This window comes from Opisthorchis viverrini (assembly GCF_000715545.1).
Source record: "Opisthorchis viverrini unplaced genomic scaffold opera_v5_147, whole genome shotgun sequence".
Lineage (NCBI taxonomy): Eukaryota > Metazoa > Platyhelminthes > Trematoda > Opisthorchiida > Opisthorchiidae > Opisthorchis > Opisthorchis viverrini.
The window spans coordinates 734,393-752,614 of record NW_008751803.1 but is presented as its reverse complement, the minus strand read 5'-3'; the positions used below and the strand labels follow the sequence as shown (position 1 = coordinate 752,614).

Sequence of the window (18,222 nt, the reverse complement as noted above, 5' to 3'; positions counted from 1 at the left end):
AAAAAGCCTGCTGGTGCAAGTTATCACCACTAACTCTCGTAACTATACTTCATCCAGGCATGTAACTGGTTACTTAAACCGAGATTAGTGATCTGGAATGCAGCTCAGACCTATTCAAATAAGCATACGTTATCCATGTCATTTTTGCATTTCAGATTATGCAACGTATCAGAAAAGAATACATCGTCAATCCGGACTTCGATCCTGCTCAGGTTGCCCGTGCAAGCTCTGCTGCAGAAGGTCTTTGTAAGTGGATCATGGCTATGGAGCAGTACGACCGAGTCGCCAAGATTGTCGCACCTAAGAGGGCTAAGCTTGCGGAAGCTGAGGCCGAATTGGCGGAAAATATGGCCGCTTTGAAAAAGACGCAGGCAGCGTTGCACGAAGTGGAAGAAAAACTAGAAAACTTGCAGAATCAGCTGCAAGCCACGCAAGACGAGAAACAACGTCTTGAAGAAGAGGTGTTGTTGTGCGCTACTAAGCTGGAGCGAGCCAAAAAACTTATCGGTGGTCTTGGTGGTGAAAAAGACCGATGGAGTCAGGCGGCGGACCACCTCCTTCAAGTGTACAGTAATCTAACGGGAGATATCCTGGTTTCGGCTGGAGTTATTGCTTACCTAGGGCCATTCACATCGGTCTTTCGAGAGGAATGTATACACGACTGGATCCGATTATGTACCGAGTACAAGATTACCTGTTCCGAAAACTTTTCCCTTACAAACTGCTTGGGAGATCCTGTGAGGATTCAACAGTGGAATATCAATGGATTGCCGCGAGATGCCTTCTCCATTGATAACAGTGTTATTGTCGCCATGGCTAGACGATGGTAAGTTGAGCAGTATCATGATTTTAATCAGCAATCTAGGCTACCGAGCTGTCCCTTTTTAGTAATCAGTGACACAGGGAATTCAATTTATTCATCTAGTCTTGACTGTCTGAGTGACCTACTGACTTTCCGAAGGGTTGAGCGATTATTGGATTGAGTTATTGGTTGATCCATTGATTTGTCCATAGCCTAACTGATTGATTTGGTTGAGTCGTTCTTTGAAAATAATGTAAGTTAATCACACTACTGATGAGCCGCTCGTTACCAACCACTGGCCGAAGGGCGCGGGTTCGGAACTCTCCGAGTTTGACTAATATGGTGAAATCTCCACTGAAAAGATTTAATGGCTGAATGTCCAGGATGATTTGACCTTGCAGTGGTTAAAGATGTCCAAATTCTCAAAACCCTGTTAATGTGTTCCACCACTTCAGGCCCCTCATGATCGACCCGCAAGGTCAGGCAAACAAGTGGATAAAGAACATGGAGAAGGAGGCCGGTATCACCGTGGTGAAACTGACCGACAGCGATTTCATGCGCAACCTGGAAAACGGAATTCAGTTCGGAACTCCGGTGCTGTTGGAGAACGTTGGAGAAGATTTGGATCCCAGTTTAGAACCTCTACTTTTGAAGCAAACATTCAAGCAAAGTAAGGAAACGCGACCCCTAAAATCCATGAGTGGTGCAATGATGAGGAAGTGTTACAAACAATTTCCTTCATTTGTTTGAGCCTATCTTATTATACAAAATTCACAGAAACTAAAGCATTGATTTAGCACCTTGAGAAGATACATGGGCAATCGAAGTCTCACTGGTGGCCTTGAAGTTGATATGTTTATGTCTACTCTGACCACCAAATCCAACATTCATTTCAGGTGGTGTCGAAATGATCCGCTTGGGTGAGAATGTCATTGAATACTCCAGAGACTTTCGATTGTACATCACAACCAAACTACGCAATCCACACTACCTGCCCGAAGTGGCAGTGAAGGTGTCCCTGTTGAACTTTATGATTACACTAGAAGGTTTGGAAGATCAACTGTTAGGAATTGTGGTTGCTAAAGAAAAGTGAGTGCATTTGTTGTCCTGATGAATATCAATCGTTTACCTTTATCCGAAAATATTTTAGCTGCGTCCATGCGAACCACCAGGTTATTTTTGGGACCTTGGTGCAGTTTGTGCGCCTTCATGGCTGAAGCGGTCGGTCATACCTACACATGGCCGTTAGCGGATATACCAACGAAACAATGAAGTTTTAGATCCTTCAACCGATGGGGAAACTCACACGTTGGGTGATCAGACGGCCTTGTCCATACAACCGTGTGCCAGTTCCAGAGATCTAAAATCGGCTGCTTATTCACCTTAGGTTTTAGACATCGCTTTCTGAAACTTGTACAGTCTATACTGAGAAACCAAAAAACACTAGTTTTTCCATCCTCAATGGACCTACATGTAGCTGATGCGTATGATAGATACATACAGTTTAGCCCAATAAATTACAGCCCAAGCTGGACTATAGGTTGGTGCAGTTTTTGGATGGACTGCACACCTAATGAAAGGTGGTATCGGATCAAAGATCACATTATGCGTTCTGAATCTTCCTGGGTCGTGCCTGCAGGCCCCGAGTCACGTGTACAGTGAAATGCCAAACTGTGTAACTTGACTTATGAACCTGCGAGTTGTAGGATATCCATTGATCGAATTCCAGTTTAAACGTTAGAAAATAGGTTTACGAACACCCTTTGACTTTCATCGATCAACCAGAAAGACGTGCTGATTTCTCGTTCATTTGTTTTCTTTGTCACCGTGAATAGACCGGAACTAGAAGAGGCCAGACAAGAACTAATCGTCACAACCGCCAACAACCGACGTATGCTGAAAGAAACAGAAGATCGAATATTGGCCACCTTATCCGAGTCAGAAGGAAACATCCTGGAGAATGAAACTGCTATTGAAATCCTCGACTCATCCAAACAGTTATCTGATGACATTCAGAAGAAACAGAAGGTAAATCAAACAAGCTCCGCATATCGGGACAGATGGGATGTTCAGCTAGCTACATACTCCGACGAGTAATTAGAAATGGGTCCTTTGTCTCGCATAGGCAAACCCGGGCAGTCAGTTCTGATGTCAGTTCTCACTAATGACTCGCTTCTGTTATCCTGTCAAAATTCAAACTAATGGTGCGCCAAGTCAAACTACAATGCAATTTTTGTACACTCTTCGAACTACAGTACTTCGTGTGAGTAATAGGATTGAGAATCAGCATTCCGGTGTTGACTCCCCGAATTGTTTAGTTCTCAGTCACAGCCAATGTATTAGGAACACTAATTTCACAATTTCAGTTTTATCAGCCCGTTACCACATTAATAGATATTGGAAAGGAAGGGGATCTGTATATGAAAGCGCTGTTCTTGATAGTCCTGTCTTCCGCAAAGACACTCTATTTTCTGCGAATTCACCACGTCGTGAAATCATCAAATTTGCATTTTTTATCTGGAAGCTCCTTCTATGTGAGGAGTGATCAGTTGCGAGCTTCTTTTACCCGATCGTCCTATAGATCCCAGATGTCATCACTGTTCAGGCAGCTGCTCCGTATGATCTTCTAACACGTGCTTTATCTACGCATAAAATGTCGCAATTGCGATGCATGCCAATCACCGCTCGAGTAACACCGCGAATTAGAGCAGTCAGATTATCAGATCAGACTTTGAGTTAATCCCAGTAAAAGGGCTACCTAGCTGGTTCGTTCAACTGAAAGTTCCGGTGTAGCTTGACTATTCGGTTCGGTTTTCACAAGACCGTCTTCTTGAAACCTTTCTTCGTGCACTTTCACGAGGATGACATGCCATGGCACGCGATCAGCTGGCTATGTCTCACATCCCTCGTCTTGGATCTTTTCCAGATAAGCCCCGCCGAAAAATTAAACACCGCCACCCAAAAAAGATTAGAAAAAAGAGGATAGGAAATTTGTACTTTTAGTTTTTATTGAAGAGAGTGAATTTGGGACATGTTATTAATAATTTGCATACTAGCGTTTCATCGAACTTGACGTGCAGACATGGTCTACCGACAACTGTTGAAGTCTGCAAGAGCCGCGAGGCGTAAACTTAGCGAAGAAAGTTCTTCCGGTCAACAGCGGCCGTGTGACTAATAGATAAATCCTCTGAGCAGAATTTAATTTTTGCCAAATTTTTGGACCAGCAAAAAAGGAATAGAATTACTGTCCGAAACTCCGTCCTAGACCACTCCAGCCAAGTTCCCTTTCGAAGACCGATTTCTTGCCGACACTGTCGGGCATTACACCTCCACCTGTCAGAAACAGTTGAAAGTGTCATTTGGCGGCCATTGTTGCATAACCGTTGCTGATAGAGACATGTGAACTTGAAGGAGCACCCAAATCAATAGCAACGCTAGCCAAGCTGCCTAGATATCTTAGTTCAGCTTGTACTGTTTCTAGGATGATCAACAAACACAGTTTTTAGTCTAAACGGTCAACTGGAAGCACTGATTTGGACCACATCAGTCAGGTGTTTTACCGCGAAATGACCTCGAGTAGATTTAGGCAACACAGGAAGAAGGAGTGGGACAAACAAGCTTGGAACGATGGGCTATGGTACGTGATGGATGCGCCTAGAAGACCCATAATGTGAAAGTATGATTTGTCTGACAAGACATGGTGGCGAACCACAGTAAATAAGCATCTGTTCGGGAGCCAGATGACCTATGTGCGTTTTGTCTGGTGAGTAGTGTACGGCGAAGTCTACAAAAACGGAACTATATGTTGACAAATACTCTCATTTGCACACAAATTTGGTTTTGACAGGAGGCTAAGCTGAATCTAGCCGAATCTCTCGTTTATGCTAGTCCGCTTCCACTGAATGTGTGAAAAATTGGTCGACTCTTATTCGTTCAAGTAGAACATAGAGTCCAGGGGAACTCGGGGACTGCGTCTACTTGATGACTCCCAAAAAGGGTGAAACCGGTTGTGGGCTGTCATAGAGCTTTTAGCAAACTTATAAGTAGTGCGTCAACTTTGGAACTAGATGATAATCCCCTAAGGCTGAAAAGTTTTCCCTCGGTTGGGTTCTGTCAGGGGCACTGTGAGTTCTGTTGGCTGTCACTTGCACTTCTATGGAAATTGTGTCAACGGGGTACTGACGGACGTTTTAGCGACCGTTTCTGATCATTGTTTATACATTTTATGGCCATCAAATCCGGGGATCTTTTCCAGATAAGACCCGCCTGAAAATTAACCCCCCACCCACCCAAAAAAAGACTAGAAAACAGAGGATATGAAATTTGTACTTTTAGTTTTTCTTGAACACAGTGAAATCGGGACATTAAAAGGTCCGTTTTTCGGTACCTTTGCTTCCAAAAGAACTCACACAGGTAGCTGACCACTAAAGATTGGTGTGTGCCGCATTGCGGTTTATTCTGCATCTTGTAGACTTGCCAAAGAGATTCGGTTGTCTGTGTGTGAGCTCCAATCGTTGGATCCACAGAGTTTTCGGTATGATTAACCGTTTCATGAGTATAATTCATGTCAGTCATCTTTTCAATTCCTTGGCATGATGCCCACATATCGGAAATGATGACTGAGCCGGGAGCGATGCAGGCCAGGATTGTTTGTATCCATCAAAGTGGCCGCAGCTGGATCTGGCACTGCATACATGAACACCTCTTTAGTTTCCCATCAGATCCCTCCGAAATTCACTGCTGGAGAGATATTTCCTCGATATATTTTTGGACTAGCAATAAATGAATGGAATTACTGTCCTAAACTCCATCCTAGACCGCTCCAGCCAAGTTTCCATTCGAAGACCGATTTCTTGCCGGCACTGTCGGGCATTACACATCCATCTGTCATGAACAGTTGAAAGTACCATTGGTGGTCACTGTTCCACAAACGCTGCTGATGGATCACTCCGTGGTTTTGCAAAAAACGTATTGCCGTCTCCTTGTCACGAACGAGAGTTGAAGGGGTCAGAAAGTTCATTTAAGGTTTTACGTCCTAACGGGGAAAATTTTTGCACAAAATGAGCCTGGTGCGGATAAGGAATTGTTTTCATCAAAAATAGGTCAAGGTTGTGTGCATACATTAATTTGCAGATGGCAAAAAGTGGCGGGGCTTGACTTTCCGCACATGCATTTTTGCATTGGTGGCGGGGCTTATCTGCAAAAGATCCCTCCTCTTTCCGGTTATTATTGTGCTACCCGTCAAGCAGGATGTATTTTCAGCTCTCATAGCCACTGCACAATCGCAACTGACTCCAATTCATGACTGGAGAATTCTATGCGGCCATTATTCGTGTCCGTTCATTAGAACAGTTCGACCATCATCGTCGTCATCGTCACCACCAACAGGAGTGTTTTCTTCCACCTGCAGACAATGCTGTTTATTCTATGAGTGTGGTCGTACTTGGGAGTTTGGTGGTACCTGATTAGTTGTCAGACGCGGCTAACTGTTTGACGTACTCGGTGAACAAATATGTGACATTTGATAATTGCTAATAGTTGTCGTGGACGCATTAACTCCCTTTATAAGAGGTTATTTAATATAGCATTCCCTGTTTTTTACAGTGGTTTGCAACGAGAAACCTGGAATTCAAGCGTTTTCATATCGTTTCGACAAACTGATTAGTTGTACTTCAGCGAGACCGGTAACAAATGCGGTTGTGTACCTGACCCTAGTTTCAGTAAATGTGCATTTCCATCCCATACGATTAGTTTGACGGCAAAAAGCAAACATGAAGGTTCGAATGACCGCTGATAGTCTCAAGAGTTATGATCAGGCTTCGCTGCTCCATTCGCCAACTGCAAACAGGTCCGGGTGTTGGCGTATATCACCGCAAATTCATTTGTTTAATTATTTCAGGCAGCAACCGGGTACATAGTGTCCAAAAATTCCTGTACACTAATTCTATCGACTTATTGTCCTCCAATTTGAATGCTATCCGAGACTAACTAATCACATCACAGTTTGTTGCCACTCAAGTCTGGCCCTGTGACATCTACTATGTGTGGAGTGGCTACCCGAAGACTGTTACGTTAGACAAGCCAACCACTTTCGCCCATTAAGCGTGTGCGTTTCACTCTACGTGGCTAACCACTTCGATCGATTTTTCCGTTTGTACAAGCTAGCTCGTTACGCTACCTGTCTCGGTTGTCTAGTCATTTGATAGGAGACATTCCCTTCAGCTCATTGCGCACCCTTTACAGAAAATTTACTCATCCCACACCACCTCAATCTTCATTCCAGTTAGTTTTTTCACCGTTCGGCAGAGTGCAAGTACAGTTCCCTACCCTCCGTTACCTGTCTCAGTACGCAGAGTGGTCTGTCCGAACGCTAAGACCCCTATTAAGGCACTGTGACCTAGTTCGACGTTCGGCTGGAGGTCACCCGAACGGTAGATCGATCAGCTGTCTGACGAAGCGTACCGTTAGTTTCCTGAATCCCAATGTGGGAATGCTTCACCGTGCTGATAACAGGTATTGTGTGAGAACCCTGCAATTGAAAGGACCAATAAAACCATAGAGTGCTTATGATCATTTTCTTGGTTAGGTACCACTAGTAGAGTGGTTGAAACTAGCGATTCAGCTTGGATTCAGTTGAATCATCCGTTAGAACCAAATTGGTCCGCTGAAAGAATAGTTGTAAGTCTCAAACTTGTACGGACCTCGTACCAAGACCCAGCCCTCTAAACGGTACTCAACTGAGTGGTAGGAGAGGTCCTCTTCATCAGTCCTGTTGCTAAACAAACCGTCTGTTTTGCCACACTTATTCATTGTCCCATGAAAATTGTGCGTTTCAGGTGGCAGAAGAAACACAAAAGAAGATTGACAGTACCCGGATGGACTACGCACCAATTGCCAAGCATTCAGCTGTGCTGTTCTTCTCCATAACAGATTTGCCGAATATTGACCCCATGTATCAGTATTCTCTAACATGGTTTGTCAATCTGTTTATCAACTCTATTCACGACAGGTTAGTCAGTGTTGATCATTTCATGTTGATTATCACTCTTTAGAAATGGCCATTGTTATACCAACCGATTAGCCACATTTTAGTAGCCTCTACTGTGCTTCTATCCCAGAGCCATAAGTTTTTTTTGTCTGTGTGATACTCTGTAGGCAGAATTTGACACACCTAATGCAAACAGCTTATCAGCGAATGAGAACAGCATCAGAAACAACGCAACTACAAAAGGAAATGACTTCGTCAGGAAGTCTTCCACTGAATAGGCTGAATGTGTCAGATATGGATAATGCTCTAATTGTAAACTGAGGATTATGTTGCTCTCAACTTTTCGTTGAAATATGGTCGGTCTTCCTGTCTGTTCTATCCAGAGGTCCATCTCTCCCAGCTCCTGTTTTGGGGTAGCTATTTTGTTTGTTTGTTCATCTGTTTTATTTCTGCTAGCCATTTTCACCCTTCGCCCTTTTCTGTATCAAGCGAGATATCGAACACATCGTTCCATCGGCGAAAATTTGACTGCCGTGGGCTCGGTTGCTGACGTCACACCAGTGCCTACGCGCTCACACGCCACGTACTCAGACAAGCGTAGTTAGCGTTTCTAAGACCCGTACGCAGACCCGTTCCGATTCGGCGGATGAAAGAGTGTCAGCCTTGTCTTCAGGTACTTGCGTTGCCGTCATAGGCCTAGCAACCGGATGTCACCTCACTGGTATGACCTCGATAGCGAAGTCACTGCCGCGTTCTCGAGCGATTGGCTTGGGAACGCCACAGGACTTGCAGGCAAAACACTGAGCAGCATCGAATACTGTTTGCCCTACCGTCGGATGAGTCACCGAGTCGAATATTCAATGGAGGCGTAACCCGTACTCGAAATGGCTGTGTGGGTGTGCACACTCCATCCTGATTCGGCTAGTTTGTACCAATCACCACGCCGTACCAACTAGTTTACTTTCGGTGGGATGCGTTTTCGGAATCCCAGGGCAGTCTGAATTGGTGTGTAACGAATGGGCAGCTGCCCATGTGGAGTTGAGCAAATATGAACAGCGCAAATGAATCATTTTCCACCGTTCCCTACGACTGTCACCTACCGAGCAGAGAAAAAGGCTATGGTATTTTTCAAGGCGAAAAACAGGTTTAATGTAGATTCAGTGGATTGGGAGAGAAACGCAACGTGCCTAGGATCGTTGTAGGTGTTCGGAGGTTCAGCTTTATGAAGAAAATAATAACTAAAGTGTTTGCCATTGGCCATTGAAATGACTCAAGTGGTTATAGCGCGAATTTGCTTACTAGAAGGTCCATGGTTCGAACCCGACCTCTGCCTCTCGAATTGCCCTGTCTAGGCTTGGGCGACCTGGATGTATCCCAGCCCTCGTGCTTCCTTCTGGCAACATGACAGCCAGACACCGAAAGGATGTTACAGCTAAACGATTTCTCTGTGGTGTAGTAGGATAAAACAACTAGTTTGCAAACACAAAAGCTGTTCCAACGGAAATACCGCTTATGTTTTGTGCATCATTTTCGCCGGGGTGACATCCAGGCATCCAGACCACTGTTGTCATCATTACATATGTGAAGTGTGTTGACCGTATTTAAACGAAAACTATTCTAAATATATATGATCGACTATAGCAAATTAAGCATTTGACGGCAAATGTTTTGGCAAACCCCCGTGGCTCTCCGTCCGCCAAACTTGGTCCAATAAATCTGATGTACTGAGTGACAAAATTGTATGAATTACCCTTGATTGGTCGTAAAAAGTATTCAGTCTCAGATTTACTGCTTGATTAGTTCAAGTTGCTGCAACCTAGCCAGTTGCAGATAATTTAATTTGCCTATTTGAGTGTCGCGCGTTACTTAGTACTTTCTCTATGGGAAACTTCTACTTAAGTCAAATTCGATCGCATGGTCGTGGTCAGATCGGTTGTTTACCGACCACTTCGTTCTAACTTAATTGTGCCATCCACTGTGTCGATAACATGCGGGAGAAATTAGGCGCATCCACAGGACTGCGGAATACTGACAGTCAAAATGTGGTTTTTCAGGGTCCTGGGACTGGATGTGAAAACTACATGGGAATAGGTTGACTGGTCTTAACGTATAACTGCAGCAGAACAGCCATACACCCTGTTTATTCCATAACTCGTTGGTATTGTGAAGAGACTTGTGAATTTTCAATTCAGATTTCGTCCTGTAAGCGAGGTGCACCCTGAAAAACTGAGAAGCTCTGTACAATTCTTTCATCCTTACTGGGAATCAAGACTCTCCTCAGGCGGACAAGAGTCTATAACTAACTCTGAGGAAAAGTGAAAACCACCCGATGAGCCAAACTTTTGTCTGAGCAGTCGTCACTCGAGGAGCCAGTCAACACGTGATCATATGAGGCGGTTTCTGCGATTGATTGATGAGTGGCGCAATATCTTGCCTACGTGCGAGTTAATCACACTGTTGATCAGTCGCTCGTGACCGACTTAGGTCCTAATTCGTTGGACGAGACTGTAACTACATGTGCCTAGGTGCCCGGCGTAGAGCGCAAGAAGCGAAGCAGAGGAGAGAAGAACAGACATTGACAAAATAAGACTCTATTGTTCAGTCTCTGGGTTTGTGTTGTTGGTTGGAGTTCTGGTTGGAGTATGTCGTCCAATTATGGACACTTGATGAACCCGGGTGCAAGATTTGCATGCGTTTTATTCTGACGTTGGAACCAACTCGTTTGAAATGTGTCCTTACAGTGTATTTTATCGTCATGGTACTGAGCAAACCGAACGACTTATACGTTGGCAAAACAGATTAGTTGGTCGCCACATCAGAATTCGACTGAATTGTCTATGATCGACTGACTGTATAATAAAGTTCATGGAGTACGGCTGGCAATATTGCCAGTCCTCAGCGGCCTTCATTTGTCCAGCAGTGGAAATCTGCGGATTTTTTAGAAGAAATTTAAGTCTGTAAAGATGTTCATACGTAATGTGGTTGAGTCGGGGCGAGAAGCTTTAGCATTCGCAATGTGTCTGAATAATGATTGTTCGGGTAGCTTAACTGGCCCACCCAAACGCGCACTGACGATATCCCTTCACACGGTGACGAAACCTTTGCAAGCTAAATGCCAAGCTTGACGGACAGATCAAGTGCCACCTGATCAGCAGCCAAGCTTTAGCAGTCTCCAACAATCCCCATCTGGAAATGTTATATTGAACGTGAGGGGCATGGTCATCCATTCTTGAACCTCGGGCATTCCCCCTACTGTTTTAGCTTCGAAGACCATTGTGGTCAAAGTCGACACGCACATGAGATGTTGCCCACTTATGTGTCGAGCGTGAGATCCAACACAAACATGGACGGTTATAAATGTAGTACGGCCTTATCCACTGATCCTGGGCACAAACCACGAGGGTTGCTGGGGTTGTTGAAAGCATAATTTGAAGAATAAAGTTGTTTAGAACTGTTTGTGAAAGTGATATGATCAATATGACTAGATATTAGTAGAAATTCGTCAAAACAAGTGATCTTCTGGTTTTATCGACGTTTGTCAAAGTATTGCTGTATTGTACGAGTGTGTAAGGAGCTTCGGGCTGGTTCAAGTAGATTGAGCAAACCTTATTTTGTGCGTGCAGTTACACTGTACCTCTGTGCTGAGAGCTACACCATGGTAGAATCGTACGTACTTGCTTTCGGCTCTAGTCTATCAGTGGTTTTAGATGGTTTTTGATCTTCCTTTTCTTCTCTACAGCAACAAATCAAAAATAATCGAAAAGCGAATTCGCTACCTGATTGACCACTTCACCTACAGTCTCTACGTGAACGTCTGTCGTTCGTTGTTCGAAGCTCACAAGTTGTTATTTTCCCTGGTGCTGTGTGCTAAACTCCTGATGTGAGTCACCTCTACGTCTGCGCATTCTCACTTGCTTAGTTATATTTCCACTCTACCCTTAATTCGTCACATTAAGCGATTCGAATTAGCAGCAGTGCATCAATGAAGGAAGAGTAACCTCACGAGCATTGTCGCCCACAGCCGATTTCTTTCATACATTCAAGTCTAAATAACGTAATGCAGTATCACAGCACTGCTCTGTCAAACAACGACTCTATTCGTTTAACAGTCTGAAGCAGAACGAAGCGGTACTGCTTGAGTTTCGGGGTGGTTTAACTTCCATTGACTAGATCATGGTTGAATAAGACTGAGAGCAATGATAGAGCCATGAAGACTGGAATTCGTGTGATGAGGTGAATCTTGCGTGGTGAAAAGAACAGATAATTATGAAGGAAGTATACAGAAAGAGCTTAGAAAGAACACATTGCCTTCTTCTCCCAATAGCTGTTCATCAGGTTTGTTTGAAAGAATACCTCGTAATTGACACTTCACAACAGTAAAGGTGACAAAAATGCACTGTTTTGCGAAACGCCTGGTGCAATCTTTCCTCAGGGGGAAGTCAGCCCTGCAAAAACAACATGGAAGAATGAGGACAGGTTTAATGGAGTAAAAAATGCCTGCACTGAGTGAATTCCCCCAGACCTCTGTCGGTATACTGTAATTGAGATACAGATCGGAGGCTAGCTCATCAAAAAGCGGTCGGTTGGTGACGGACAGGACGATAACTTGATTTCCGTTCGTATGAACTATTCGTTTGTACGCTGGCTGAGGTGTTATTTCAAGGTCCCATGGTCTAATTTCTTCCCAGAAGTTGACTTTAAGGGAGTTTCGATTAAAAACTATTCGGTCCTCATGAACAGCTGAACTCCATTCAAATTCTAGTTGATGGGATTTTCCCGTAAGATCCAGTAGTTCACACCTTGTTTTGTTATTGATGTCCGTTCCACTAAGGTATCATGATGCCAAAGTGTATCAACTTTTCAACTATTCGTTCCACTTACTCCATTGCTTATTTATATGTATCCAGGTCGAGAGGAGAGCTAGAAATGAGTGAATTCCTCTTCTTCCTTACCGGTGGTGTTGGCTTGGAGAATAAACTGGCCAATCCGGCCAGCAACTGGTTATCAGACAAAAGTTGGGATGAGATCTGTCGTCTTAGTTCATTGAAGAGCTTCAAAGGATTCCGTGAACACTTCGAGACCCATTTGACGGAGTGGAAGCGTTACTATGACAGCAAAGATCCACACGAGACTCCATTGCCTCCACCCTGGGACAAGGTCGACGTTTTCCGTGCGTTAATCGTTCTACGGTGCATCCGCCCCGATAAGGTGAGCTAGTTAGATTTCTCTGCCAGTGAACACACAACTAAGAAATGCGTTCCTCTTGTTTCGGGTTGAACAAGTAGTTTTTGAAAATGGCCGCTGCGCTTAGCGTAGAAAAAAGTACGTTCAGCTGCCCAATACATGAGGCTTTGCAGTTCGAAAGATGGATAGACCGCTTGATAAAACAGCTAGGTTGCCATCAAGCTTTCCACAGGATACGGAGGGTGGGACTCAAGTTCATATCGCGGATGCCTGTTGATATCTTTCTCTCTAGCTATTGTCTCAGCACTAAATAATTTGAATGTACAAATAACAGCGCGCAGATCTGAGTTTGTCCCATAGTGGAACACAAAAGAGGCGCCAAACTAATATATGACTCTCATATAAACCTTAAATTTATATATGGGTATGAAATTATTAACTCCTGTTTACCAGAAACCAATAGACACTGGGGTGGCAAAGTCGTCACCACATCTAAAGGCAGTGCGCACTAACATAGTATCACTAATGTTTAGTCGAGCGTGAGCGCTGTACATAGTGGAGGTCACTCGGAGAGCAGCACAAACTGATATTTAAAAAAGGTGACTTTAGGACAGCGGATACCTATTTGATTTAATTAGGCGGCGACCAGGACGGCTATTGGCCGGAATACAAACCCGACAGAAAGTGGGTCGGAACAGCAGTCACCCCATGCAAAAAGGGACGTCTGATTTCACTAGAAGGGTGCTGATTAAGGATAACGTCGGAGTGGCATTCCAGAAGAGGACAAATTTAGGCAATTGTAGGATGAGATCCCGCCTGGTAGAACTAGGGACTGTGTGACACAAAATAAGATGTAACGATTGCACAAAGGTCTAAATGGATCGGACAGCAAGGGAGCTACACACCGGAATCGGCGAGCATAGGCGGTGCACTAGTGTGCCACTACGAAACAGATGAATATTAGGCAACAGTTAAAGGCCCCACAAATGCAGGGCACACGCTAAACAATGGACTTGGAAAATGTGAAATTTTCAGAAAAATGACTCCACAGGGTCTGGTGGCCGGGGCGGTGGAATTCGCCAAACACTCCAGTGTGAGTAGAACAGAGGACTCAGAACGGGCAAGTACCTGGAGAACGGTTTTTTTATCAGCTAATTTGACACGTGGAGGAGTGAGTTCATCAATAAAATAGTCTGACTATAAAGTATAGAACCAAAGCAGACCAAGATCTACTTCATCATCCCAACCCAATTCCAGTTATCCTAGCACGCTTTAACACTGATCAACAAAATCTGTGAACGATTCCGAGAAGAATGTTCCATTGGAGTACTCTGAGCCGGAGGTGCAAGTCCCCAAATCCGGATGACGATAATTCCTCCCAAACCATCGGTCGTAAATGTTAGTTATCCACACTAACTGACAAATAAGGACTTCCGACTAACTGACTTTCAGCACTGATCAAGTCGGATGTGCAAAATCTTACTGATCAGTTCTCTTTCTTCCTTAAAACTCACTTATCCGAAGCGAAAGCTTGTTCAGCAGTGAGTCCACCGACTATTTGCCCAACCGAACAGAAAGCCGGTAGCCTTCTTATTACATTTACCAAGGGATGTGTAATTAACAGCCCTCCAAACTTCCAATGGCGAAACTGATATTGCCAACATATTTGTTTTATGATACCAGTCTGAAGGCGAATTCGTTGATGTTGATATCTCTGTTTGTCAAGCCTTTACTTGCAAAACACAAGCGAGCATAACACCTCTACCTTATAAATGGAACTGTGAGGACCCATTGCTCCCACTGGGACCGTGTTACCTTGTTTAAGTTTTAATTATCCTGCAACTTCTAACTGGAGGCCCTCCATGAAGTAATGAGACGAGTACCGGAAACGGGTCACTGTTGTCGCACCAAAGCGGCTCTTCCAACTGCAACCTTAATGTTCATGGAATGACGATCGACACTGTAATACGGTAAGCTACACCTCTTTAGTAGCTGATACTCACGACTTATAAAGCTGATTTATTTAAACAGTAACCGGGTTAGTAATTAAGCTTTTCATTAACCAAAGACCTTTTTTGTGTGCATTTTTGCCTGTTCTATTGCATTTTTTGGAAATTTGTTCATAGGTCGTTCCTGGGGTGCTAAATTACGTTCGCGAAAAGTTGGGACGCAAGTTCATTGAGCCTCCTCCGTTCGACTTGGCGCGTACGTACCAGGATTCGAGCTGTACGACTCCGTTGCTGTTCATTTTGTCACCTGGTGCAGATCCGACTATGGCTTTGCTCAAATTCGCTACAGACAAGGGTTTCGGTGGTGCCCGTTTCCAGTCCATCAGCCTTGGACAAGGTCAAGGTCCGATTGCAGCCAACATGATTGCTCAGGGAAAAGCAGATGGCTCGTGGGTGCTCTTACAAAACTGCCATCTAGCCGTGAGTTGGATGCCTGCTTTGGAGAAGATTTGCGAAGATCTGACAATTGAGAATACGAACGGGACTTTCCGACTCTGGTTGACAAGTTACCCCTCACCGAAGGTTAGTTTACAAGCAATCTGAGTATCAGTGGACTTACTGTGTATAGGTTTGCTCCTAGTGTTTTTGTATGTTCCCAAATATCCACACCATTTTTATTCCTTATGTAGTTTCCGGTCACGGTGCTACAAAACGGAGTGAAGATGACCAATGAACCACCCACAGGACTCAGGCAAAACTTACTCCAGTCCTATTTGAATGATCCAATTTCTGACCCGGAATTTTTCGGAGGTTGCGATGGTAAACAGGAAGTGAGTATAATTGTTGTTTCTGCATCTGTACCCACCGACTGAAGATTTCTGGTCGGTTCTGTCAACTCACTTATAAAATGCCATCCCACAAAACCGATTCTGCATCAACCCTGTTAATCCTGCTTCTGAAAATGAACGCGATTTTATCAGAATACGTAGTTGACCACAGTATCAACATGTTGTCTCATTGGGTAGTTCTAGCTGAACCCTAATTGCAGTAGAATCGATTTTTATACGGTTCACTTTCCGATTTTACCTCTTTTGGAAAGAGACCTAACATATAAGACAGCAGAGGAACACGGACTGTATTAGTATGAAACGTGATTCGGACCTACACGGGTTGGTCTGCAAGCGACTAATGTGTTCGTTTTCAATTAAATCAAAACAAAACTGAAATTTCCGGTCGCATCATTTTCAAATTATTGATATTTTATTTGTTAACATGACATGCTGAATGAATGCTTAGTTGAAACGACTGATCACCAAGGTGGCGGGGCACGGCACGATACGACACACAAAGAGGGTCAAAGCACTTTTCAGATCTGATCCTCAGTCTTTTCGAAGCACAAATAAGAGAATGAAGGTGTTGGAACTCTTGATCAGGCGCAAACCAAGTCTTATGGAAAACGAAAATACAAACGATAGTTTCGGGTTTGGATGTTGACGGCCACCCCGTTAATTTTTGTTATTTCATAAAGGGAAAGGATATACAATCATTATTTCCACTCCGTGACTGCTACTGAAAGTGCATGTGGCCCGAAAGAGATTAGGCCAAGAACTGACTGCATGATAATACACTTCTGTGAAGCAGTCCAGCTTTAGCCAGTGTCATCAACTGCAGACTATCGCAACTCAAAAACGTCACTTCTAATCTCCTTTTCATTGGTTTTCCTCAATCTACTCGTAGACCTTCGAGAAACTGCTTTACGGATTGTGCTTCTTCCATGCTCTTGTGCAAGAACGGCGTAAATTTGGTCCTCTTGGCTGGAACATACCATACGGTTTCAACGAATCCGATTTGCGTATATCTGTACGACAGCTGCAAATGTTTGTCAACGAATATGACAAGGTGAGTAAGACCCGTCGCTGATATGTTCCCGTGACAGATCTGGTGTTCGTGGTCGTATCAGTCCTAACTACACTTGAGTTTACTTAGGTGAAGGGTAACTAATGAGTGCAGTATTGGCGGTAAGTTGAGATGTCTTATGTTTCTATGGCGAAGTCCGAGAGTTCGAGCCTGAATGTATATGCNATATATATGCATATGTATATGTATATATGTATATGTATATTCAAAAGCCACCAAATGTGATTGGTGAAGCCCTCCGTAGAATAGAACACCTGCCACAAATATCCAGCCACAAATAAAATTATTAGTATAACATCAAATTCGCTCCAATTACCGGGTGCACCCGGTAAAATATTGTTATTTTCTTGGGATCCCGAATCCAGAACTAATGGGAGCAATTTCGACGAATGAATAGACCGTATTGAACACACATTATTCCTGCAACCTTAAAGCCATTGTCTTTCTCCTACTTGGATAGAAGTGTTCTTCAAAAACCAGAATTTCATGCTACATAAAGCGTCGTCAGTGCCGTCTGACATTTACTTCATATAGTTGTGTTGTTTGAAATAACAAACGAGCAATCCATTCCAAGTTGATCCTACACATTCACCCAAGAATTTCTCCCAAGGCAAGGAAGCGGCTAGATTAGTGATCTATTCATCAGACTTTGTGCATGGTACATGAACTGGTCACGTCTTTCGAGTACCCGTTTATGTCCAATCTTGCCGTTTAGCCTGTGTCGCAGTATTTTCCACGAATGTCGAAGTGAATTTCGCCACGACGTAGTGACTCAGTTGATTTCACTGCCTAGCAAGTGTACCGGAGTTCGAAACACCCCCACCGCCAGCCCCATCACCATCTCCGTCACATCCGATGGATGCTCCGTTTGTGCCTGTCTCGTACGTTCGAGAGGGGCTTGCACAACGACAAGAAGGCCCGAAAATACGGTTCACAGAACTTGTTTTCGCCATCCCGCTTGGCAGTGAGGACACTTCAACCACAATACACGTCACACAAGTAGTGATTTCTGCCAGGCCTTTGTTCACAAGATGGTCTTATCTACGTGACTCGGTTGCATCTTGTGTACCGTTCAGTTAGAATGAGTTTTGAGAATACAACTCTGGTTTGCACGCTCATTCACTCGCTGCATATGTGACCCCCCACTGCGGTTGAAAAGACCTTGGAAATGGTACCGACACACAGTATTTTCTTTGCTACCTCTGTCCACGACTGAATCAGAGAACCGATATCGCACTGTCATGCCTTCTAGGCATGGGTTATTTTTACCCGTGAATAATAGCGAGTACCATACTTCAGTCTAACCAAACAACTAATATTTTGTTCGGATATGGGGCATAGCATGTCAGCGAATGACAGTAGGAATGCCGTAATAAGAACAA

At 44.0% G+C, this 18,222-nt stretch overlaps 2 protein-coding genes across 2 annotated transcripts in view; one reads left to right on the top strand and one right to left on the bottom strand.

Moving 5' to 3' along the window:
• The window catches only part of T265_06798 (hypothetical protein), a gene marked incomplete at both ends in the record, with an annotated part of 79,632 nt that extends 64,326 nt beyond the window's left edge, over window positions 1-15,306 (bottom strand). Inside the window, 4 exons of the mRNA XM_009172163.1 lie at window positions 2,563-2,698; window positions 8,891-9,008; window positions 11,465-11,523; window positions 15,125-15,306. Of these exons, the coding sequence (XP_009170427.1) occupies window positions 2,563-2,698; window positions 8,891-9,008; window positions 11,465-11,523; window positions 15,125-15,306 (495 nt within the window). The remainder of the gene's footprint in view (window positions 1-2,562; window positions 2,699-8,890; window positions 9,009-11,464; window positions 11,524-15,124) is intronic.
• The window catches only part of T265_06797 (hypothetical protein), a gene marked incomplete at both ends in the record, with an annotated part of 99,192 nt that overhangs the window by 62,754 nt on the left and 18,216 nt on the right, over window positions 1-18,222 (top strand). The window contains 10 exons of the mRNA XM_009172162.1: window positions 156-826; window positions 1,258-1,472; window positions 1,699-1,891; window positions 2,638-2,830; window positions 7,639-7,811; window positions 11,530-11,670; window positions 12,698-12,998; window positions 15,101-15,505; window positions 15,613-15,753; window positions 16,661-16,822. Of these exons, the coding sequence (XP_009170426.1) occupies window positions 156-826; window positions 1,258-1,472; window positions 1,699-1,891; window positions 2,638-2,830; window positions 7,639-7,811; window positions 11,530-11,670; window positions 12,698-12,998; window positions 15,101-15,505; window positions 15,613-15,753; window positions 16,661-16,822 (2,595 nt within the window). The remainder of the gene's footprint in view (window positions 1-155; window positions 827-1,257; window positions 1,473-1,698; window positions 1,892-2,637; window positions 2,831-7,638; window positions 7,812-11,529; window positions 11,671-12,697; window positions 12,999-15,100; window positions 15,506-15,612; window positions 15,754-16,660; window positions 16,823-18,222) is intronic.